This window comes from Chenopodium quinoa, unplaced genomic scaffold, assembly GCF_001683475.1.
Source record: "Chenopodium quinoa cultivar QQ74 unplaced genomic scaffold, ASM168347v1, whole genome shotgun sequence".
NCBI classification, from domain to species: Eukaryota; Viridiplantae; Streptophyta; class Magnoliopsida; order Caryophyllales; family Amaranthaceae; genus Chenopodium; species Chenopodium quinoa.
In genome coordinates this window covers 45,070-70,473 of record NW_018744802.1, presented here as the reverse complement: position 1 = coordinate 70,473, position 25,404 = coordinate 45,070, and the positions used below count along the sequence as shown (strand labels likewise).

The following is a 25,404-nucleotide window of genomic DNA, read 5'->3' as shown; positions in this document are numbered from 1 at the left end:
AAATGCATTCTACAAAGCTAAGTGAATCAAATGAAAGTCAAATGCAATCTACAAAGCTAATTGAATTAAATGAAAGTTAAACACAATCAAACAAAGCTAATTGAATCAATTGAAAGTCAAACACATTCAAACAAAGCTTTTTGAATCAAATTAAAGTCAAATGCATTCAAAGAAGCTATTTGAATCAAATGAAAGTCAAATGCAATCTACAAAGCTAATTGAATCAAATGAAAGTCAAATGCAATCTACAAAGCTAATTGAATCAAATGAAAGTCAAACACAATCAAACAATGCTAATTGAATCAAACGGAAGTCAAATAAATTCAAACAAAGCTTTTTATATCAAATGAAAATTAAATGCATTCAACAAAGCTAATTGAATCAAATTAAAGTCAAATGCATTCAAAGAAGCTATTTGAATCAAATGAAAGTAAAATGCATTCTACAAAGCTAATTGAATCAAATGAAAGTTATACACAATCAAACAAAGCTAATTGAATCAAATGAAAGTCAAATGCATTCTACAAAGCTGATTGAATCAAATGAAAGTAAAATGCATTCAAACAAAGCGATTTAAATCAAATGAAAGTCAAATGCATTCTACAAAGCTAATTGAATCAAATGAAAGTTAAACACAATCAAACAAAGCTAAATTAAATCAAATGCTAGTCTAACATATTCAAACAAAGCTTTTTGAATCAAATGAAAGTCAAATGCTTACAACAAAGCTAATTGAATCAAATTAAAGTCAAATGCATTATACAAAGCTAATTGAATCAAATGAAAGTCAAACACATTCAAACAAAGCTTTTTGAATCAAGTGAAAGTCAAAAACATTTAACAAAGCTAATTGAATCAAATGAAAAAAATGCATTCTACAAAGCTAATTGAATCAAATGAAAGTCAAATAAATTCAAACAATGCTAATTGAATCAAATGAAAGTCTAATGCATTCTACAAAGCTAATTATGTCAAATGAAAGTCAAACACAATCAAACAAAGCTTTTTAAATCAAATGAAAGTCAAATGCTTTCATTAAAGCTAATTGAATCAAATGAAAGTCAAATGCATTCTACAATTCTAATTGAATCAAATGAAAGTCAAACACATTCAAACAATGCTTTTTGAATCATATGAAAGTCAAACACATTCAACAAAGTTAATTGAATCAAATGAAAGTCAAATGCATTTTACAAAGCTAATTGAATCAAATAAAAGTCAAACACATTCAACCAAAGCTTTTTGAATCAAATGAAAGTTAAACGCATTCAACAAAGCTAATTGAATCAAATGAAAGTCAAATGCTTTCTAAATAGCTAATTGAATCAAATGAAAGTCAATGCATTTACAAAGCTATTTGAATCAAATGAAACTCAAACACAATCAATCAAAGCTTTTTGAAACAAATGAAAGTCAAATACATTCAACAAAGCAAATTGAATCAAATGAAAGTCAAATGCATTCTACAAAGCTAATTGAATCAAAAGAAAGTTAAACACAATCAAACAAAGCTAATTGAATCTAATGAAAGTCAACCACATTCAATCAAAGCTTTTTGAATCAAATGAAAGTCAAACACATTCAACAAAGTTAATTGAATCAAATGAAAGTCAAATGCATTCTACAAAGCTAATTGAATCAAATGAAAATCAAACACATTCAAACAAAGCTAATTGAATCAATGAAAGTCTAATGCATTGTACAAAGCTAATTGTATCAAATGAAAGTCAAACACAATTAAACAAAGCTTTTTGAATAAAATTAAAGTCAAATGCATTCAAAGATACTATTTCAATCAAATGAAAGTCAAATGCATTGTACAAAGCTAATTGAATCAAATGAAAGTCAAACACAATCAAACAATGCTAATTGAATCAGACGGAAGTCACATAAATTCAAACAAAGCTTTTTAAATCAAATGAAAATCAAATGCATTCAACAAAGCTAATTGAATCTAATTAAAGTCAAATGCATTCAAAGAATCTATTTGAATCAAATGAAAGTAAAATGCATTCTACAAAGCTAATTGAATCAAATGAAAGTTAAACACAATCAAACAAAGCTAATTGAATCAAATGAAAGTCTAATGCATTCTAGAAAGCTAATTGTATCAAATGAAAGTCAAACACAATTAAACAACGCTTTTTGAATCAAATTAAAGTCAAATGCATTCAAAGAAGCTTTTTAAATCAAATGAAAGTCAAACACATTCAAACAAAGCTTTTTGAGTCAAATAAAAGTCAAATGCATTCAACAAAGCTAATTGAATCACGTGAAAGTCAAACGCATTCTATGATGTGATTTTTAGTCCGAAAACTAAGCCTCACAAAGATATGAATCTAACCTAATTCTATACAGAAAATTTACCAAGAATTAAGAAAGAAAATTAGATTAATTAATCAAGAATCCACCTAATTAATTAACCTAAATGATTGTTTTAACTAAAACAAACAAAAAAGCAAATTGGAATCCACCAATCAAGAATTTAAGTAATCCAACTTAAACAAAAGCAATAAGAAATATTATTATGAATGTGTGATTAAACTTGTATATTATTCGAAGATTACAACCCTATATTTATAGACTCAATCAACTATCCTGATCCCACTTGAATTAGAATTCTAATCCCCTAACAAAAACCCACGGATTGCATAACTTAATCAAGTTTAGATAACTTTGATTTAGTTATTTAATCCTACTTAAACTCTAACTACTCTTAAGATAAAACTTGCCTATTTTATCCTAACTCAAGCTTGCATTCCAAGTCCTAATCAACTTAGGAATTCACTTTGCTAAAAACAAATCCTAATCAACTTAGAAACTTGCTTAGCTAAAACTAGTCCAAATCAATCTAGGAACTTATTAAGCAAAAATAATTCCTAAAGCAATTAGAAATCCTAAGTGCTTAAAACAAGAAAAACCCTTTCAAGTGAAAGGTAAAAACTTGTAAGCAAAAACCTAAGTAAAGAAGACTCCAATATCAAGCTAAACCAAGGAAGGCTACAAGGCAAACCGTAGCCTTACTTTGATGACCCATGAAGTGACCATGAATTGCGTGATTTGAGTCCAAATGAAGGGCTAATGTTTCTTCATGTTGATTTATCAAATCTTCCAAGTTCGTCCTCGTATCATTCTACAAAGCTAATTGAATCAAAAGAAAGTTAAACACAATCAAACAAAGCTAATTGAATCTAATGAAAATCAAACACATTCAATCAAAGCTTTTTGAATCAAATGAATGTCAAACACATTCAACAAAGTTAATTGAATCAAATGAAAGTCAAATGCATTCTACAAAGCTAATTGAATCAAATAAAAGTCAAACACATTCAAACAAAGCTAATTAAATCAATGAAAGTCTAATGCATTGTACAAAGCTAATTGTATCAAATGAAAGTCAAACATATTTAAACAAAGCTTTTTTGAATCAAATTAAAGTCAAATGCATTCAAAGAAGCTACTTAAATCAAATAATAGTCAAACACATTCAAACAAAGCTTTTTGTATCAAATGAAAGTCAAACACATTCAACAAAGTTAATTGAATCAAATGAAAGTAAAATGCATTCTACAATGCTAATTGAATCAAATGAAAGTCAAACGCATTCAAACAAAGCTAATTGTATCAAATAAAAGCCAAACACAATTAAACAAAGCTTTTTGAATCAAATTAAAGTCAAATGCATTCAAAGATGCTATTTCAATCATATGAAAGTCAAATGCATTGTACAAAGCTAATTGAATCAACTGAAAGTCAAACACAATCAAACAAAACGTTATGAATGATATGAAAGTCAAATACTTCAACAAAGCTAATTGAATCAAATGAAAGTCAAATGCATTCTACAAAGCTAATTGAATCAAATGAATGTCAAACACATTCAAACAAAGCTAATTGAATCAAATGAAAGTCAAATGCATTCGACAAAGCTGATTGAATCAAGTTAAAGTCAAACACATTCAAACAAAGCTTTTTGAATCATATGAAAGTCAAATACATTCAACAAAGCTAATTGAATCAAACGAAAGTCAAAATGCATTCTACAAATCTAATTGAATCCAATGAAAGTCAAACACATTTAAACAAAGCTAATTGAATCAAATGAAAGTTAAACACATTCAAACAAAGCTTTTTGAATCAAATGAAAGTCAAATGCATTCATCAAAACTAATTAAATCAAATGAAAGTCAAATGCATTCTAAAAAGCTAATTGAATCAAATGAATGTCAAACGCCTTCAAACAAAGCTTTTTGAATAAAATCAAAGTCAAAAACATTCAAACAAAGCTTTTTGAATCAAATAAAAGTCAAATACATTCTACAAAGCTAATTCAATCAAAAGAAAAGTTAAACACAATGAAACAAAGATAATTGAATCAAATGAAAGTCAAACACATTCAAACAAAGCTTTTTGAATCAAATTAAAGTCAAATGCATTCAAGGAAGCTATTTGAATCAAATGAAAGTCAAATGCATTCTACAAAGCTTATTGAATCAAATGAAAGTCAAACACAATCAAACAAAACTAATTGAATCAAATACTAGTCAAACACAATTAAACAAAGCTTTTTGAATCAAATGAAAGTCAAATGCATTCAACAAAGCATATTGAATCAAATGAAAGTCAAATGCATTCTACAAAGCTAATTGAATCAAAAGAAAGTTAAACAATATCAAAAAAACCTAATTGAATCAAATGAAAGTAAAACACATTCAAATGAAGCTTTTTGAATCAAATAAAAGTCAAACGCATTCTACAAAGCTAATTGAATAAATTAAAAGTCAAACACATTAAAACAAAGCTAATTGAATCAAAAGAAAGTCTAATGCATTCTACAAAGCTAATTGTATCAAATGAAAGTCAAACACTAACCAAAGTGGTCAAGGTTCGAATATTCCAGTCCAAGAGTTGAACGTTAGGGAATTGATTTTGTCCAAGTCTTTCTTCGATTCTACTCCTATGGATTTTGGTGTGCACGGTCCATATAATTCCTCAACTGGTTGCACCATATTGAGCGTGACTAATTACCTTGATAGTGGGGGAATGTAGACGGATTTAATGCAGACCTTATGGAGAGTTTCAAGCTGGTTTAACTTCGTAATAAAGGAGCTTGAATGAAGGCTTAAATGAGGGGGTTACAAAGGCGCATTTCAAGGCTGCTTTGGAGGACGAATTTTGACAGCATGTTGGAGTCAATTTGCTGGACGTTTTGGGAGTTATTCTTCCCTTGTTATAAGCTTTCTTAATTAGAGTAATAATTAGTTGTAATAGGGATTAAGTTGGACGGTTATGAGCCACTTAATCTACCCTTATTTTCAGTTTTGTTATTTCTGATTTGTTGCTTGTTTTAGCTAAGTGTAGTGGTAATTAAATGATGTACTAAAGCAATAAATAACATGCTAATTATCAATAAAAGACATTCCAGAAATTTGCAAGAAACACACGAGTGTATGATCCAAATTTGACTTGTGCTAGTCAGGTTTGATTTTCCAAACTTGAGAGTTATCTCAATTTGAAGAGTTTGTGTTTTAGTGAGAGTTCCTAAGACTTAAACTGGTAGTTGTCGAATAGGTGAGAGTTCCCTAATCACTACTACGCCCAAACAAGTGAGTAAGTGTTCCTCATTGTTATATCCTCAAGGTTAATGGTGAGAGTTCCCCTAATCCTTCTTAGTTACTCCACATTGATACTTCTAATTCAACTAAACACAACACTCATTCCAGACCGTTTGTAAACAAGTTTCTCACCTTGCTTACACATCATTTGGCTCGAAGTGGTTTTCAAAAGTGGATTTGAGGAGTGGTTATCATCAAATTCGGATGAGGAAAGGAGATGAATGGAAGACCGCTTTCAAAACCAAGCACGGCTTGTATGAGTGGCTCGTGATGCCATTTGGACTCACCAACGCACCTAGCACTTTCATGAGGTTGATGAACGAGGTGTTGCGGCCTTTCCTTGGCAAATTCGTGGTGGTGTACCTTGATGATATCCTTATTTATAGCAAAGAGGGGGACGAACATTTGATACATTTATTTAAAGTTTTTACGGTTTTGAGAGAACAAAAATTGTATGGAAAACTTGAAAAATGTAATTTTATGCTATATGAGGTCACTTTTCTTGGTTACATTGTTTTAGGAGAAGGTATGAAAGTTGATCCTAGCAAGATTGAGGCTATTGAATCATGGCCTAGTCCAAAGACACTCACGGAGGTCCGTTCTTTCCATGGATTAGCTTCCTTTTATAGGAGGTTCATTCGTAATTTCAGCACTCTCATGACCCCTATCACCGAGTGCACAAAGAAGGGCTCATTTGAGTGGACTCCTCACGCTCAAAAGGCATTTGAAGTGATCAAAGAAAAAATGTGCAATACACCCATCCTAGCACTTCCAGATATTTCAAAACCATTTGAAGTTGAGTGTGATGCAAGCGGAAAGGGGATTGGTGCCGTGTTGATTCAAGAAGGGCGTCCTATTGCCTACTTTAGTGAGAAATTGAGCCAAGGCAAGCTGAATTATTCCACCTATGATAAGGAATTCTATGCAATGGTGCGAGCTTTGAATCATTGGTCGCACTACTTGAGACCACAACCCTTCATACTTCATTCTGACCATGAATCTTTGAGGTTCATCCATGGCCAAAAGAAGTTGAATTCGAGACATGCAAAGTGGGTGGAATTCTTGCAAACATTTAACTTTTCATCAAAGTACAAGAGTGGAAAGGAAAATGTTGTTGCGGATGCCTTATCTCGAAGGCATACTTTACTTGGAGTCGTTGAGGCGAAAGTCCTTGGGTTCGAATTAATCAAAGGATACTACAAGGAAGATGGTGATTTCAAGGTCATTTTGGAGAAATGCGTGAGTGGTAGTTATGAATTATTTTCCTTACAAAATGATTTTCTTTTTAAGGGAAATAGGTTATGCATTCCCAAATGTCCAATTCGAAGCTTGTTGATTCATGAAGCGCATGGAGGAGGTCTAGCAGGCCATTTCGGAGTTCAAAAGACTATGGAGCTTCTTCAAGCTCACTTTTATTGGCCTAATATGCTATCCACTGTTCACCGTGTTGTAGCACGTTGTTGTACTTGTCAAAGGGCAAAGATGGTGTTTCACAAAGGTCTTTACAAGCCATTGCCAATTCCGGAGAGACCTTGGGAAGTCATAAGCATGGATTTCATTGTGGCTTTACCTAGAACTCAAAGAGGTAAGGACTCAATCATGGTGGTAGTTGATCGTTTTTCAAAAATGGCTCACTTTGTCCCTTGTCATAAAACCGAGGATGCTGCGAAGGTGGCGAAATTATATTTTGATGGGGTTGTTCGTTTCCATGGAATCCCACGCACCATTGTTTCAGATCGAGATCCAAAGTTCCAAAGTCATTTTTGGAAGTCCTTGTGGCGTCTTATGGGAACCAAGTTGTTGTTTTCAACCTCACATCACCCCCAAATCGATGGCCAAACCGAGGTGGTGAATAGGGTACTAGGTTCTTTGCTTAGGACCTTGGTTAGTAAGAGCACCAAAGATTGGGATGTCAAACTCGCTCATGCCGAGTTTGCTTACAATAGAACTCCTAGCGCTACTACAAAGTATTCTCCTTTTGAAGTAGTCTATGGTTATAATCCTTATGTTCCAATTGATCTCATAGCGTTGCCTCGAGACAAGTTCGTGCATGGAGGTGCCAAGGAACAAGCCGAGTTCATGGTGAAAATCCACAAGGAAGTAAGGAAGAACATCGAAAAGGCTAATGAAATCTATAAGAAGCAAGCCAACAAGAGAGTAAAAAACGTGAGAAGTTTTGAAGTTGGTGACTTAGTGTGGATTTACATGAGGAAGGAAAGGTTTCCCAATCAAAGGAAGAACAAGCTCATGCCACGAGCCGAGGGTCCTTTTGAGATAGTGGAAAAGATCAATGACAATGCCTACAAGGTAGATTTGGGAGGAAAGTAAGGCGTCTTAAGCACATTCAATGTGGGGGATCTAGCACCGTACTATAATGATGAGGAATTGAGGGCAATTCCCTTTTTGAATCTACAAAAGTGGTCAAGGTTTGAATATTCCAGTCCAAGAGTTGAACGTTAGGGAATTGATTTTGTCCAAGTCTTTCTTCGATTCTACTCCTATGGATTTTGGTGTGCACGGTCCATATAATTCCTCAACTGGTTGCACCATATTGAGCGTGACTAATTACCTTGATAGTGGGGGAATGTAGACGGATTTAATGCAGACCTTATGGAGAGTTTCAAGCTGGTTTAACTTCGTAATAAAGGAGCTTGAATGAAGGCTTAAATGAGGGGGTTACAAAGGCGCATTTCAAGGCTGCTTTGGAGGACGAATTTGGACAGCATGTTGGAGTCAATTTGCTGGACGTTTTGGGAGTTATTCTTCCCTTGTTATAAGCTTTCTTAATTAGAGTAATAATTAGTTGTAATAGGGATTAAGTTGGACGGTTATGAGCCACTTAATCTACCCTTATTTTCAGTTTTGTTATTTCTGATTTGTTGCTTGTTTTAGCTAAGTGTAGTGGTAATTAAATGATGTACTAAAGCTATAAATAGCATGCTAATTATCAATAAAAGACATTCCAGAAATTTGCAAGAAACACACGAGTGTATGATCCAAATTTGACTTGTGCTAGTCAGGTTAGATTTTCCAAACTTGAGAGTTATCTCAATTTGAAGAGTTTGTGTTTCAGTGAGAGTTCCTAAGACTTAAACTGGTAGTTGTCGAATAGGTGAGAGTTCCCTAATCACTACTACGCCCAAACAAGTGAGTGAGTGTTCCTCATTGTTATATCCTCAAGGTTAAGGGTGAGAGTTCCCCTAATCCTTCTTAGTTACTCCACATTGATACTTCTAATTCAACTAAACACAACACGCATTCCAGACCGTTTGTAAACAAGTTTCTCACCTTGCTTACACATCAAACACATTCAAACAAAACTTTTTGAATCAAATTATAGTCAAATGCTTTCAACAAAGCTAATTGAATCAAATGAAAGTTAAATGCATTCTACAAAGCTAGTTGAATCGAATGAAAGTCAAACACATTCAAACAAAGCTTTTTGAATCAAATGAAAGTCAAACACATTCAAACAAAGCTATGTTAATCAAATGAAAGTCAAATGCATTCTACAAAGCTAATTGAATCAAATGAAAGTCAAACACATTTAAACAAAGCTTTCTGAATCAAATGAAAGTCAAATGCATTCAACAAAGCTAATTGAATCAAATGAAAGTCAAATCCATTCTACAAAGCTAATTGAATCAAATAAAAGTCAAACACAGTCAAACAAAGGTAATTTAATGAAATGAAAGTCTAATGCATTCTACAATGCTAATTGTATCAAATGAAATTCAAACACATTCAAATAAAGCTTTTTGAATCAAATTAAAGTCAAATGTATTCAAAGAAGCTATTTCAATGAAATGAAAGTCAAATGCATTCTACAAAGCTAATTGAATCAAATGAAAGTCAAATGCTTTCAACAAATCTAATTGAATCAAATGAAATTCAAATGCATTTACAAAGCTAATTGAATCAAATGAAACTCAAATACATTCAACAAGTCAAATGTATTCTACAAAGCTAATTGAATCAAAAGAATGTTAAACACAATCAAACAAAGCTAATTGAATCAAATGAAAGTCAAACACATTCAAACAAAGCTTTTTGAATCAAATTAAAGTTAAATGAATTCAAGGAAGTTATTTGAATCGAAGGAAAGTTGAATGAATCAAACAAAACTAATTGAATCAAATGAAAGTCAAACAAAATCAAACAAAGTTAATTGAATCAAATGCTAGTCAAACACAATTAAACAAAGCTTTTTGAATCAAATGAATGTCAAATGCTTTCAACAAAGCTAATTGAATCAAATGAAAGTCAAATACATTCTACAAAGCTAATAGAATAAAATAAAAGTTAACACATTGAAATAAAGCTTTTTAAATCAAATGAAAGTCAAATGCATTCAACAATGCTAATTGAATCAAATAAAAGTCAAATGCAAACTACAAAGCTAATTGAATCAAAAGAAAGTTAAATACAATCAAACAAAGCTAATTGAATCAAATGAAAGTCAAACACATTCAAACAAAGCTTTTTGAATCATATGAAAGTCAAACACATTCAACAAAGCTAATTGAATCAAATGAAAGTCAAATGCATTCTACAAAGCTAATTGAATCAAATGAAAGTCAATTACATTCAAACAAAGCTTTTTTAATCAAATGAAAGTAAAATGCATTCAAACAAAGCGATTTAAATCAAATGAAAGTCAAATGCATTCTACAAAGCTAATTGAATCAAATGAAAGTTAAACACAATCAAACAAAGCTAAATTAAATCAAATGCTAGTCAAACACATTCAAACAAAGCTTTTTGAATCAAATGAAAGTCAAATGCTTACAACAAAGCTAATTGAATCAAATGAAAGTTAAACACAATCAAACAAAGCTAAATTAAATCAAATGCTAGTCAAACACAATCAAACAAAGCTTTTTGAATCAAATGAAAGTCAAATGCTTACAACAAAGCTAATTGAATCAAATGAAAGTCAAATGCATTATACAAAGCTAATTGAATCAAATGAAAGTCAAACACATTCAAACAAAGCTTTTTGAATCAAGTGAAAGTCAAACGCATTCAACAAAGCTAATTGAATCAAATGAAAATCAAATGCATTCTACAAAGCTAATTGAATCAAATGAAAGTCAAACACATTCAAACAACGCTTTTTGAATCATATGAAAGTCAAACACATTCAACAAAGCTAATTGAATCACATGAAAGTCAAATGCATTCTACAAAGCTAATTGAATCAAATAAAAGTCAAACACATTCAACCAAAGCTTTTTGAATCAAATGAAAGTCAAACGCATTCAACAAAGCTAATTGAATCAAATGAAAGTCAAATGCATTCTACAAAGGTAATTGAATCAAATGAAAGTCAAATACATTCAAACAAAGCTTTTTGAATCATATGAAAGTCAAACACATTCAACAAAGCTAATTGAATCACTTGAAAGTCAAATGCATTCTACAAAGCTAATTGAATCAAATAAAAGTCAAACACATTCAACCAAAGCTTTTTGAATCAAATGAAAGTCAAATGCATTCAAACAAATCTAATTGAATCAATGAAAGTCTAATGCATTGTACAAAGCTAATTGTATCAAATGAAAGTCAAACATAATTAAACAAAGCTTTTTTGAATCAAATTAAAGTTAAATGCATTCAAAGAAGCTATTTAAATCAAATAATAGTCAAACACATTCAAACAAAGTTTTTGGAATCAAATAAAAGTCAAATGCATTCAACAAAGCTAATTGAATCACATGAAAGTCAAATGCGTTCTACAAAGTTAATTGAATGAAAAGAAAGTTAAACACAATCAAACAAAGCTAATTGAATCTAATGAAAGTCAAACACATTCAAACAAAGCTTTTTGAATCAAATGAAAGTCAAACACATTCAACAAAGTTAATTGAATCAAATGAAAGTCAAATGCATTCTACAAAGCTAATTGAATCAAATGAAAGTCAAACGCATTCAAACAAAGCTAATTGTATCAAATGAAAGTCAAACACAATTAAACAAAGCTTTTTGAATCAAATTAAAGTCAAATGCATTCAAAGATGCTATTTCGATCATATGAAAGTCAAATGCATTGTACAAAGCTAATTGAATCAACTGAAAGTCAAACACAATCAAACAAAACGTTATGAATCATATGAAATTCAAATACTTCAACAAAGCTAATTGAATCAAATGAAAGTCAAATGCATTCTACAAAGCTAATTGAATCAAATGAATGTCAAACACATTCAAACAAAGCTAATTGAATCAAATGAAAGTCAAATGCATTCAACAAAGCTGATTGAATCAAGTTAAAGTCAAACACATTCAAACAAAGCTTTTTGATCATATGAAAGTCAAATACATTCAACAAAGCTAATTGAATCAAACGAAAGTCAAATGCATTCTACAAATCTAATTGAATCAAATGAAAGTCAAACACATTTAAACAAAGCTAATTGAATCAAATGAAAGTTAAACACATTCAAACAAAGATTTTTGAATCAAATGAAAGTCAAATGCATTCAACAAAACTAATTAAATCAAATGAAAGTCAAATGCATTCTAAAAAGCTAATTGAATCAAATGAATGTCAAACGCCTTCAAACAAAGCTTTTTGAATAAAATCAAAGTCAAAAACATTCAAACAAAGCTTTTTGAATCAAATAAAAGTCAAATACATTCTACAAAGCTAATTCAATCAAAAGAAAAGTTAAACACAATGAAACAAAGATAATTGAATCAAATGAAAGTCAAACACATTCAAACAAAGCTTTTTGAATCAAATTAAAGTCAAATGCATTCAAGGAAGCTATTTGAATCAAATGAAAGTCAAATGCATTCTACAAAGCTTATTGAATCAAATGAAAGTCAAACAAAATCAAACAAAACTAATTGAATCAAATGCTAGTCAAACAAAATTAAACAAAGCTTTTTGAATCAAATGAAAGTCAAATGCATTCAACAAAGCATATTGAATCAAATGAAAGTCAAATGCATTCTACAAAGCTAATTGAATCAAAAGAAAGTTAAACAATATCAAAAAAACCTAATTGAATCAAATGAAAGTAAAACACATTCAAATAAAGCTTTTTGAATCAAATAAAAGTCAAACGCATTCAACGAAGCTAATTGAATAAATTGAAAGTCAAACACATTAAAACAAAGCTAATTGAATCAAAAGAAAGTCAAATGCATTCTACAAAACTAATTGTATCAAATGAAAGTCAAACACATTCAAACAAAACTTTTTGAATCAAATTATAGTCAAATGCTTTCAACAAAGCTAATTGAATCAAATGAAAGTCAAATGCATTCTACAAAGCTAGTTGAATTGAATGAAAGTCAAACACATTCAAACAAAGCTTTTTGAATCAAATGAAAGTCAAACACATTCAAACAAAGCTATGTGAATCAAATGAAAGTCAAATGCATTCTACAAAGCTAATTGAATCAAATGAAAGTCAAACACATTTAAACAAAGCTTTTTGAATCAAATGAAAGTCAAATGCATTCAACAAAGCTAATTGAATCAAATGAATGTCAAATCCATTCTACAAAGCTAATTGAATCAAATGAAAGTCAAACACAGTCAAACAAAGGTAATTTAATCAAATGAAAGTCTAATGCATTCTACAATGCTAATTGTATCAAATGAAATTCAAACACATTTAAATAAAGCTTTTTGAATCAAATTAAAGTCAAATGCATTCTACAAAGCTAATTGAATCAAATGAAAGTCAAATGCTTTCAACAAATCTAATTGAATCAAATGAAATTCAAATGCATTTACAAAGCTAATTGAATCAAATGAAACTCAAATACATTCAACAAAGGTAATTGAATCAAATGAAAGTCAAATGTATTCTACAAAGCTAATTGAATCAAAAGAATGTTAAACACAATCAAACAAAACTAATTGAATCAAATGAAAGTCAAACACATTCAAACAAAGCTTTTTGAATAAAATTAAAGTTAAATGCATTCAAGGAAGCTATATGAATTAAAGGAAAGTTAAATGAATCAAACAAAACTAATTGAATCAAATGAAAGTCAAACAAAATCAAACAAAGTTAATTGAATCAAATGCTAGTCAAACACAATTAAACAAAGCTTTTTGAATTAAATGAATGTCAAATGCTTTTAACAAAGCTAATTGAATCAAATGAAAGTCAAATGCATTCTACAAAGCTAATAGAATCAAATAAAAGTTAACACATTGAAATAAAGCTTTTTAAATCAAATGAAAGTCAAATGCATTCAACAATGCTAATTGAATCAAATAAAAGTCAAATGCAAACTACAAAGCTAATTGAATCAAAAGAAAGTTAAATACAATCAAACAAAGCTAATTGAATCAAATGAAAGTCAAACACATTCAAACAAAGCTTTTTGAATCATATGAAAGTCAAACACATTCAACAAAGCTAATTGAATCAAATGAAAGTCAAATGCATTCTACAAAGCTAATTGAATCAAATGAAAGTCAATTACATTCAAACAAAGCTTTTTTAATCAAATGAAAGTAAAATGCATTCAAACAAAGCGATTTAAATCAAATGAAAGTCAAATGCATTCTACAAAGCTAATTGAATCAAATGAAAGTTAAACACAATCAAACAAAGCTAAATTAAATCAAATGCTAGTCAAACACATTCAAACAAAGCATTTTGAATCAATTGAAAGTCAAATGCTTACAACAAAGCTAATTGAATAAAATGAAAGTCAAATGCATTATACAAAGCTAATTGAATCAAATAAAGGTCAAACACATTCAAACAAAGCTTTTTGAATCAAGTGAAAGTCAAACGCATTCAACAAAGCTAATTGAATCAAATGAAAATCAAATGCATTCTACAAAGCTAATTGAATCAAATGAAAGTCAAATAAATTCAAACAATGCTAATTGAATCAAATAAAAGTCTAATGCATTCTAAAAAGCTAATTATATCAAATGAAAGTCAAACACAATCAAACAAAGCTTTTTAAATCAAATAAAAGTCAAATGCTTTCAACAAAGCTAATTGAATCAAATGAAAGTCAAATGCATTCTACAAAGCAAATTGAATCAAATGAAAGTCAAACACATTCAAACAAAGCTTTTTGAATCATATGAAAGTCAAACACATTCAACAATGCTAATTGAATCTAATGAAAGTCAAATGCATTCTACAAAGCTAATTGAATCAAATAAAAGTCAAACACATTCAACCAAAGCTTTTTGAATCAAATGAAAGTTAAACGCATTCAACAAAGCTAATTGAATCAAATGAAAGTCAAATGCTTTCTAAATAGCTAATTGAATCAAATGAAAGTCAATGCATTTACAAAGCTATTTGAATCAAATGAAACTCAAACACAATCAATCAAAGCTTTTTGAAACAAATGAAAGTCAAATACATTCAACAAAGCAAATTGAATCAAATGAATGTCAAATGCAAAGCTAATTGAATCAAAAGAATGTTAAACACAATCAAACAAAGCTAATTGAATCAAATGAAAATCAAACACATTCAAACAAAGCTTTTTGAATCAAATTAAAGTCAAATGCATTCAAGGACGCTATTTGAATCAAAGGAAAGTCAAATGAATCAAACAAAGCTAATTGAATCAAACGAAAGTCAAACACAATTAAACAAAGTTAATTGAATCAAATGCTAGTCAAACACAATTAAACAAAGCTTTTTGAATCAAATGAATGTCAAATCCTTTCAACAAAGCTAATTAACTCAAATGAAAGTCAAATGCATTCTACAAAGCTAATAGAATCAAATAAAAGTTAACACATTGAAATAAAGCTTTTTGAATCAAATGAAAGTCAAATGCATTCAACAATGCTAATTGAATCAAATGAAAGTTAAACAATATCAAAAAAACCTAATTGAATCAAATGAAAGTAAAACACATTCAAATAAAGCTTTTTGAATCAAATAAAAGTCAAACGCATTCAACGAAGCTAATTGAATAAATTGAAAGTCAAACACATTAAAACAAAGCTAATTGAATCAAAAGAAAGTCAAATGCATTCTACAAAACTAATTGTATCAAATGAAAGTCAAACACATTCAAACAAAACTTTTTGAATCAAATTATAGTCAAATGCTTTCAACAAAGCTAATTGAATCAAATGAAAGTCAAATGCATTCTACAAAGCTAGTTGAATTGAATGAAAGTCAAACACATTCAAACAAAGCTTTTTGAATCAAATGAAAGTCAAACACATTCAAACAAAGCTATGTGAATCAAATGAAAGTCAAATGCATTCTACAAAGCTAATTGAATCAAATGAAAGTCAAACACATTTAAACAAAGCTTTTTGAATCAAATGAAAGTCAAATGCATTCAACAAAGCTAATTGAATCAAATGAATGTCAAATCCATTCTACAAAGCTAATTGAATCAAATGAAAGTCAAACACAGTCAAACAAAGGTAATTTAATCAAATGAAAGTCTAATGCATTCTACAATGCTAATTGTATCAAATGAAATTCAAACACATTCAAATAAAGCTTTTTGAATCAAATTAAAGTCAAATGCATTCTACAAAGCTAATTGAATCAAATGAAAGTCAAATGCTTTCAACAAATCTAATTGAATCAAATGAAATTCAAATGCATTTACAAAGCTAATTGAATCAAATGAAACTCAAATACATTCAACAAAGGTAATTGAATCAAATGAAAGTCAAATGTATTCTACAAAGCTAATTGAATCAAAAGAATGTTAAACACAATCAAACAAAACTAATTGAATCAAATGAAAGTCAAACACATTCAAACAAAGCTTTTTGAATCAAATTAAAGTTAAATGCATTCAAGGAAGCTATATGAATCAAAGGAAAGTTAAATGAATCAAACAAAACTAATTGAATCAAATGAAAGTCAAACAAAATCAAACAAAGTTAATTGAATCAAATGCTAGTCAAACACAATTAAACAAAGCTTTTTGAATTAAATGAATGTCAAATGCTTTTAACAAAGCTAATTGAATCAAATGAAAGTCAAATGCATTCTACAAAGCTAATAGAATCAAATAAAAGTTAACACATTGAAATAAAGCTTTTTAAATCAAATGAAAGTCAAATGCATTCAACAATGCTAATTGAATCAAATAAAAGTCAAATGCAAACTACAAAGCTAATTGAATCAAAAGAAAGTTAAATACAATCAAACAAAGCTAATTGAATCAAATGAAAGTCAAACACATTCAAACAAAGCTTTTTGAATCATATGAAAGTCAAACACATTCAACAAAGCTAATTGAATCAAATGAAAGTCAAATGCATTCTACAAAGCTAATTGAATCAAATGAAAGTCTAATGCATTCTACAAAGCTAATTGAATCAAATGAAAGTCAATTACATTCAAACAAAGCTTTTTTAATCAAATGAAAGTAAAATGCATTCAAACAAATCTATTTGAATCAAATGAAAGTCAAATGCTTTCTACAAAGCTAATTGAATCAATTGAAAGTTAAACACAATCAAACAAAGCTAAATTGAATCAAATGCTAGTCAAACACATTCAAACAAAGCATTTTGAATCAATTGAAAGTCAAATGCTTACAACAAAGCTAATTGAATAAAATGAAAGTCAAATGCATTATACAAAGCTAATTGAATCAAATAAAGGTCAAACACATTCAAACAAAGCTTTTTGAATCAAGTGAAAGTCAAACGCATTCAACAAAGCTAATTGAATCAAATGAAAATCAAATGCATTCTACAAAGCTAATTGAATCAAATGAAAGTCAAATAAATTCAAACAATGCTAATTGAATCAAATGAAAGTCTAATGCATTCTAAAAAGCTAATTATATCAAATGAAAGTCAAACACAATCAAACAAAGCTTTTTAAATCAAATAAAAGTCAAATGCTTTCAACAAAGCTAATTGAATCAAATGAAAGTCAAATGCATTCTACAAAGCTAATTGAATCAAATGAAAGTCAAACACATTCAAACAAAGCTTTTTGAATCATATGAAAGTCAAACACATTCAACAATGCTAATTGAATCTAATGAAAGTCAAATGCATTCTACAAAGCTAATTGAATCAAATAAAAGTCAAACACATTCAACCAAAGCTTTTTGAATCAAATGAAAGTTAAACGCATTCAACAAAGCTAATTGAATCAAATGAAAGTCAAATGCTTTCTAAATAGCTAATTGAATCAAATGAAAGTCAATGCATTTACAAAGCTATTTGAATCAAATGAAACTCAAACACAATCAATCAAAGCTTTTTGAAACAAATGAAAGTCAAATACATTCAACAAAGCAAATTGAATCAAATGAATGTCAAATGCAAAGCTAATTGAATCAAAAGAATGTTAAACACAATCAAACAAAGCTAATTGAATCAAATGAAAATCAAACACATTCAAACAAAGCTTTTTGAATCAAATTAAAGTCAAATGCATTCAAGGACGCTATTTGAATCAAAGGAAAGTCAAATGAATCAAACAAAGCTAATTGAATCAAACGAAAGTCAAACACAATTAAACAAAGTTAATTGAATCAAATGCTAGTCAAACACAATTAAACAAAGCTTTTTGAATCAAATGAATGTCAAATCCTTTCAACAAAGCTAATTAACTCAAATGAAAGTCAAATGCATTCTACAAAGCTAATAGAATCAAATAAAAGTTAACACATTGAAATAAAGCTTTTTGAATCAAATGAAAGTCAAATGCATTCAACAATGCTAATTGAATCAAATGAAAGTCAAATGCAAACTACAAAGCTAATTGATTCAAAAGAAAGTTAAACACAATCAAACAAAGCTAATTGAATCAAATTAAAGTCAAACACATTCAAACAAAGCTTTTTGAATCATATTAAAGTCAAACACATTCAACAAAGCTAATTAAATCAAATGAAAGTCAAATGCATTCTATAAAGCTAATTAAATCAAATGAAAGTCTATTGCATTCTACAAAGCTAATTGAATCAAATTAAAGTCAATTACATTCAAACAAAGCTTTTTTAATCAAATGAAAGTAAAATGCATTCAAACAAATCTATTTGAATCAAATGAAAGTCAAATGCATTCTACAAAGCTAATTGAATCAATTGAAAGTTAAACACAATCAAACAAAGCTAAATTGAATCAAATGCTAGTCAAACACATTCAAACAAAGCTTTTTGAATCAAATGAAAGCCAAACCCATTCAACAAAGCTAATTGAATCAAATGAAAGTCAAATGCATTCTACAAAGCTAATTGAATCAAAAGAAAGTCAAACACATTCAAACAAATCTTTTTGAATCAAATGAAAGTCAAACACATTCAACAAAGCTAATTGAATCTTAAGAAAGTCAAATGCATTCTACAAAGCTAATTGAATCAAATGAAAGTCAAACACATTCAACCAAAGCTTTTTGAATCAAATGAAAGTTAAACGCATTCAACAAAGCTAATTGAATCAAATGAAAGTCAAATGCATTCTAAATAGCTAAATGATTCAAATGAATGTCAAACACATTCAAACAAAGCTTCTTGAATCAAATGAAAGTCAAATGCTTTCAACAAAGCTAATTGAATCAAATGAAAGTCAAATGCATTATACAAAGCTAATTGAATCAAATGAAAGTCAAACACATTCAAACAAAGCTTTTTGAATCAAGTGAATGTCAAACGCATTCAACAAAGCTAATTGAATCAAATGAAAATCAAATGCATTCTACAAAGCTAATTGAATCAAATGAAAGTCAAATAAATTCAAACAAAGCTAATTGAATCAAATGAAAGTCTAATGTATTCTACAAAGCTAATTATATCAAATGAAAGTCAAACACAATCAAACAAAGCTTTTTAAATAAAATGAAAGTCAAATGCTTTCAACAAAGCTAATTGAATCAAATGAAAGTCAAATGCATTCTACCAAAGCTTTTTGAATCAAATGAAAGCTAAACGCATTCAACAAAGCTAATTGAATCAAATAAAAGTCAAATGCTTTCTAAATAGCTAATTGAATCAAATGAAAGTCAATGCATTTACAAAGCTATTTGAATCAAATGAAACTCAAACACAATCAATCAAATCTTTTTGAAACAAATGAAAGTCAAATACATTCAACAAAGCAAATTGAATCAAATGAAAGTCAAATGCATTCTGCAAAGCTAATTGAATCAAAAGAAAGTTAAACACAGTCAAACAAAGCTAATTGAATCAAATGAAAATCAAACACATTCAAACAAAGCATTTTGAATCAAATTAAAGTCAAATGCATTCAAGGACGCTATTTGAATCAAAGGAAAGTCAAATGAATCAAACAAAGTTAATTGAATCAAATGAAAGTTAAACACAATCAAAAAAAGTTAATTGAATCAAATGCTAGTCAAACACAATTAAACAAAGCTTTTTGAATCAAATGAATGTCAAATCCTTTCAACAAAGCTAATTGAATCAATAGAAAGTCAAATGCATTCTACAAAGCTAATAGAATCAAATAAAAGTTAACACATTGAAATAAAGCTTTTTGAATCAAATGAAACTCAAATGCATTCAACAATGCTAATTGAATCAAATGAAAGTCAAATGCAAACTACAAAGCTAATTGAATCAAAAGAAAGTTAAACACAATCAAACAAAGCTAATTGAATCAAATTAAAGTCAAACACATTCAAACAAAGCTTTTTGAATCATATTAAAGTCAAACACATTCAACAAAGCTAATTAAATCAAATGAAAGTCAAATGCATTCTACAAAGCTAATTGAATCAAATGAAAGTCTAATGCATTCTACAAAGCTAATTGAATCAAATGAAAGTCAATTACATTCAAACAAAGCTTTTTTAATCAAATGAAAGTAAAATGCATTCAAACAAATCTATTTGAATCAAATGAAAGTCAAATGCTTTCTACAAAGCTAATTGAATCAATTGAAAGTTAAACACAATCAAACAAAGCTAAATTGAATCAAATGCTAGTCAAACACATTCAAACAATGCTTTTTGAATCAAATGAAAGTCAAACGCATTCAACAAAGCTAATTGAATCAAATGAAAGTCAAATGCATTCTACAAAGCTAATTGAATCAAAAGAAAGTCAAACACATTCAAACAAATCTTTTTGAATCAAATGAAAGTCAAACACATTCAACAAAGCTAATTGAATCTAAAGAAAGTCAAATGCATTCTACAAAGCTAATTGAATTAAATGAATGTCAAACACATTCAACCAAAGTGACCAAAGTGGCCAAGGTGGCCAAGGTTCGGATATTCCAGTCCAAGAGTTGAACGTTAGGGAATTGATTTTGTCCAAGACTTTCTTCGATGCTGCTCCTATGGATTTTGGGTGTGCATGGTCCATATAATTCCTCAACTGGCTGCACCATATTGAGCGTGACTAATTACCTCAATAATGGGGGAATGTAGGCTGATTTAATGTATACTTTAAGGAGAGTTTCAAGCTGGTTTAACTTCGTAATAAAGGAGCTTGAATGAAGGCTTAAATGGGAGGTTATAAAGGCGCATTTCAAGGCTGCTTTGGAGGAGGAATTTTGACAGCATGATTGGAGTCAATTTGTTGAACGTTTGGGAGTTATTCTTCCCTTGTTTTAAGCTTTCTTAATTAGAGTAATAATTAGTTGTAATAGGGATTAAGTTGGACGGTTATGAGCCACTTAATCTACCCTTATCTTCAGTTTTGTTATTTCTGATTTATTGCTTTTTTTAGCTAAGTGTAGTGGCAACTAAATGATGTACTAAAGCTATAAATAGCATGCTAATGATCAATAAAAAGATGGTCCAGAAATTTGCAAGAAACACACGAGTGTATTATCCAAATTTGACTTGAGCTAGTCAGGTTTGATTTTCCAAACTTGAGAGTTATCTCAATTTGAAGAGTTTGTGTTTTAGTGAGAGTTCCTAAGACTTAAACTGGTAGTTGTCGAATAGGTGAGAGTTCCCTAATCACTACTACGCCCAAACAAGTGAGTGAGTGTTCCTCATTGTTATATCCTCAAGGTTAAGGGTGAGAGTTCCCCTAATCCTTCTTAGTTACTCTACATTGATACTTCTAATTCAACTAAACACAACACGCATTCCAGTTCGTTTGTAAACAAGTTTCTCACCTTGCTTACACATCATTTGGCGCGTCAGGTAGGGGGAGAGTTTTCTTAAATTCTTCCAAACGGGTCGAATACCTACACACCATGGGAGAAAATCAAGACTTGAGGACAGCTTTGGAAGCTCTTAATCGATCCATTGCTAGTCAAGAGAGGTTGGCCGAAACCAACGCCAATCTACAAGGGAACCTTGCTGCCTTGATGGCAAGGCTCATGAACGAGCATGATAGGAGAGATCAAGGCGAAGACCCTCCACCTAGGAGGGAAGATAGGAGTCTCAAAGTGGACGTCCCTTTGATGGGACACTTGATCCAGAAAAGTACTTGGAATGGGAGAAATCCTTGGAGAGGTATTTCGATTATAAGGACATTCAAGAGGAGTTCCAAAAATACAAGATAGCCAAGGTGAAGTTAAAAGGCTATGGAGATAACTGGCTACAAGGAGAGCAAAGGGGACGTACTCTTAGGGGTAAGGCATCCATTTCTACTTGGAGCAAGTTAAAGAAAAGGATGAGGGATCGCTTTATTCCTCACAATTTCAAACAAAGCCAATATGTGAAGTGGAGCACTTTGCAACAAAATGGAGAATCGGTTGAGGACTACATCAAAGAGTTTGACAGACTTTCTATCGTGTGTGAAATCACGGAGAATGAAGAACTCAAGATGGGACGTTTCGTGGCTGGGTTGGATCAAGAGTTGCAAGACAAACTTGAAGGTTACACCAATTTAACCTTTGCTGAAGCTTGCAAATTTGTGATCAAGTTTGATTCAAAAAGGAAGAAGAAAAAGCCGATTGTCACCCCTCAAGTGGCACGAAGACCAACCTTCCCTGTCAAGGATGGTTCTTCTTTTGTCAAAGCCAACGATCCACCTAAGAAGGACAAGAAAGATTTCAAAATGAGTGACATTGTTTGTTACAAGTGCGGAGGAAGGGGCCATTTTAATAAGGATTGTCCAAATTCCAGAGCTTTGACCATGCAAGAGGTAAAGCTTATTGCTAATCAAACTATCAATTGGGAGGATTTCGAGGTTGAAGAAGTGGAGGACGTGAATTCTAATGAAGGGGACGAGGAGGAAGAGCAATGTTTCCCCGAAGAAGAGACCAAAACAAATCTGGTTGTGAGAAGGGCGTTGCAAGCTCGTGTTGACGAACCCTTGGCACCGCAAAGGCAACATATTTTCATTACCAAGTGCAAGATTAAAGGCGAGGTATGTGATTTAATTGTTGATGGTGGTAGTGAGGCAAACACAGTTTCCAAAACCATGATAGCTAGACTTGGTCTTACAACCACAAATCACCCACATCCTTATAAGTTGAGTTGGTTGGACTCTAATTCGAGTACGGGGGTTAGGAAACAATGCATGGTTAATTTTTCTATTGGGTCTTATCATGATACTCAACTGTGTGATGTTGTGTCTATGGATGCTTGTCACATTTTGCTTGGTAGACCTTGGCAAACTGATCGAAAATCTCAACATGATGGGTACCATAACACTTACACTATAACTCACCAAGGAAAACAAAAAAAATTGCACCCTTTACCACCCCCATGGTTTTCACAAAATCCTAAACAATCAAAGGAGGTGTCATTGCTTACCCTTAAGGAATTTGAAAGGGAAATTAATGGTGAGGAGGAATTATACTTTTTGTACTCTAAAGAGATCCACGAAAATTTTGTGAGTCAAAATCCTTAATTAGCTCAGTTGATTAAGGATTTTGAGGATGTTTTTCCCGATGAGTTACCGAAAGAGTTACCACCTTTGAGGGGAATTGAACATCAAATTGACCTCATTACGGGTGCTTCTTTGCCTAACAAACCTGCCTATAGGTGTAATCCCTTGGAAACTAAGGAATTGCAACGACAAATTGAGGAGTTGATGAGTATGGGGTATGTACGTGAGTCTATGAGTCCGTGTGCTGTGCCTGCTCTTTTGGTCCCAAAAAAGGATGGTACATGGCGCATGTGTATTGATAGTAGGGTTGTTAACAATATTACTATCAAGTATAGGTTTCCAATTCCAAGACTAGATGACATGCTTGATGAACTGAGTGGTTCGAAGTGGTTTTCAAAAGTGGATTTGAGGAGTGGTTACCATCAAATTCGGATGAGGAAAGGAGATGAATGGAAGACCGCTTTCAAAACCAAGCACGGCTTGTATGAGTGGCTCGTGATGCCATTTGGACTCACCAACGCACCTAGCACTTTCATGAGGTTGATGAACGAGGTGTTGCGGCCTTTCCTTGGGAAATTCGTGGTGGTGTACCTTGATGATATTCTTATTTATAGCAAAGATGGGGATGAACATTTGATACATTTATTTAAAGTTTTACGGTTTTGAGAGAACAAAAATTGTATGGAAAACTTGAAAAATGTAATTTTATGCTATATGAGGTCACTTTTCTTGGTTACATTGTTTCAGGAGAAGGTGTGAAAGTTGATCCAAGCAAGATTGAGGCTATTCAATCATGGCCTAGTCCAAAGACACTCACGGAGGTCCGTTCTTTCCATGGATTAGCTTCCTTTTATAGGAGGTTCATTCGTAATTTCAGCACTCTCATGACCCCTATCACCGAGTGCACAAAGAAGGGCTCATTTGAGTGGACTCCTCAAGCTCAAAAGGCATTTGAAGTGATCAAAGAAAAAAATGTGCAATACACCCATCCTAGCACTTCCAGATTTTTCAAAGCCATTTGAAGTTGAGTGTGACGCAAGTGGAAAGGGGATTGGTCCCGTGTTGATTCAAGAAGGGCGTCCTATAGCTTACTTTAGTGAGAAATTGAGCCAAGGCAAGCTGAATTATTCCACCTATGATAAAGAGTTCTATGCAATGGTGCGAGCTTTAAATCATTGGTCGCATTACTTGAGACCACAACCATTCATACTTCATTCTGACCATGAATCTTTGAGGTTCATCCATGGCCAAAAGAAGTTGAATTCGAGACATGCAAAGTGGGTGGAATTCTTGCAAACATTTAACTTTTCATCAAAGTACAAGAGTGGAAAGGCAAATGTTGTTGCGGATGCCTTATCTCGAAGGCATACTTTACTTGGAGTCGTTGAGGCGAAAGTCCTTGGGTTCGAATTAATCAAAGAATACTACAAGGAAGATGATGACTTCAAGGTCATTTTGGAGAAATGCGTGAATGGTAGTTATGAATTATTTTCCTTACAAAATGATTTTTTTTTAAGGGAAATAGGTTATGCATTCCCAAATGTCCAATTCGAAGCTTGTTGATTCATGAAGCGCATGGGGGAGGTTTGGCAGGCCATTTCGGAGTTCAAAAGACTATGGAGCTTCTTCAAGCTCACTTTTATTGGCCTAGTATGCTACCCACTGTGCACCGTGTTGTGGTACGTTGCTCTACTTGTCAAAGGGCAAAGATGGTGTTTCACAAAGGTCTTTAAAAGCCATTGCCAATTCCGGAGAGACCTTGGGAAGACATAAGCATGGATTTCATTGTGGCTTTACCTAGAACTCAAAGAGGTAAGGACTCAATCATGGTGGTAGTTGATCGTTTTTCAAAAATGGCTCACTTTGTCCCTTGTCATAAAACCGAAGATGCTGCGAAGGTGGCGAAATTATATTTTGATGGGGTTGTTCGTTTCCATGGGATCCCACGCACCATTGTTTCAGATCGAGATACAAAGTTCCAAAGTCATTTTTGGAAGTCCTTGTGGCGTCTTATGGGAACCAAGTGACTGTTTTCTACCTCCCATCACCCCCAAACCGATGGCCAAACCGAGGTGGTAAATAGGGTACT

The 25,404-nt window shown here is 31.3% G+C and overlaps 1 protein-coding gene across 1 annotated transcript; it reads left to right on the top strand.

The window, feature by feature from the left end:
• The first annotated feature begins 7,241 nt into the window (after positions 1-7,241).
• Positions 7,242-23,981, top strand: LOC110703982. Its single transcript, XM_021881780.1, has 5 exons — positions 7,242-7,479; positions 7,642-7,922; positions 21,978-22,324; positions 22,418-23,268; positions 23,341-23,981. The coding sequence occupies exons 1-5, from the start codon at positions 7,242-7,244 to the stop codon at positions 23,979-23,981; spliced, it is 2,358 nt and encodes a 785-aa protein (XP_021737472.1).
• Positions 23,982-25,404: the final 1,423 nt, after the last annotated feature.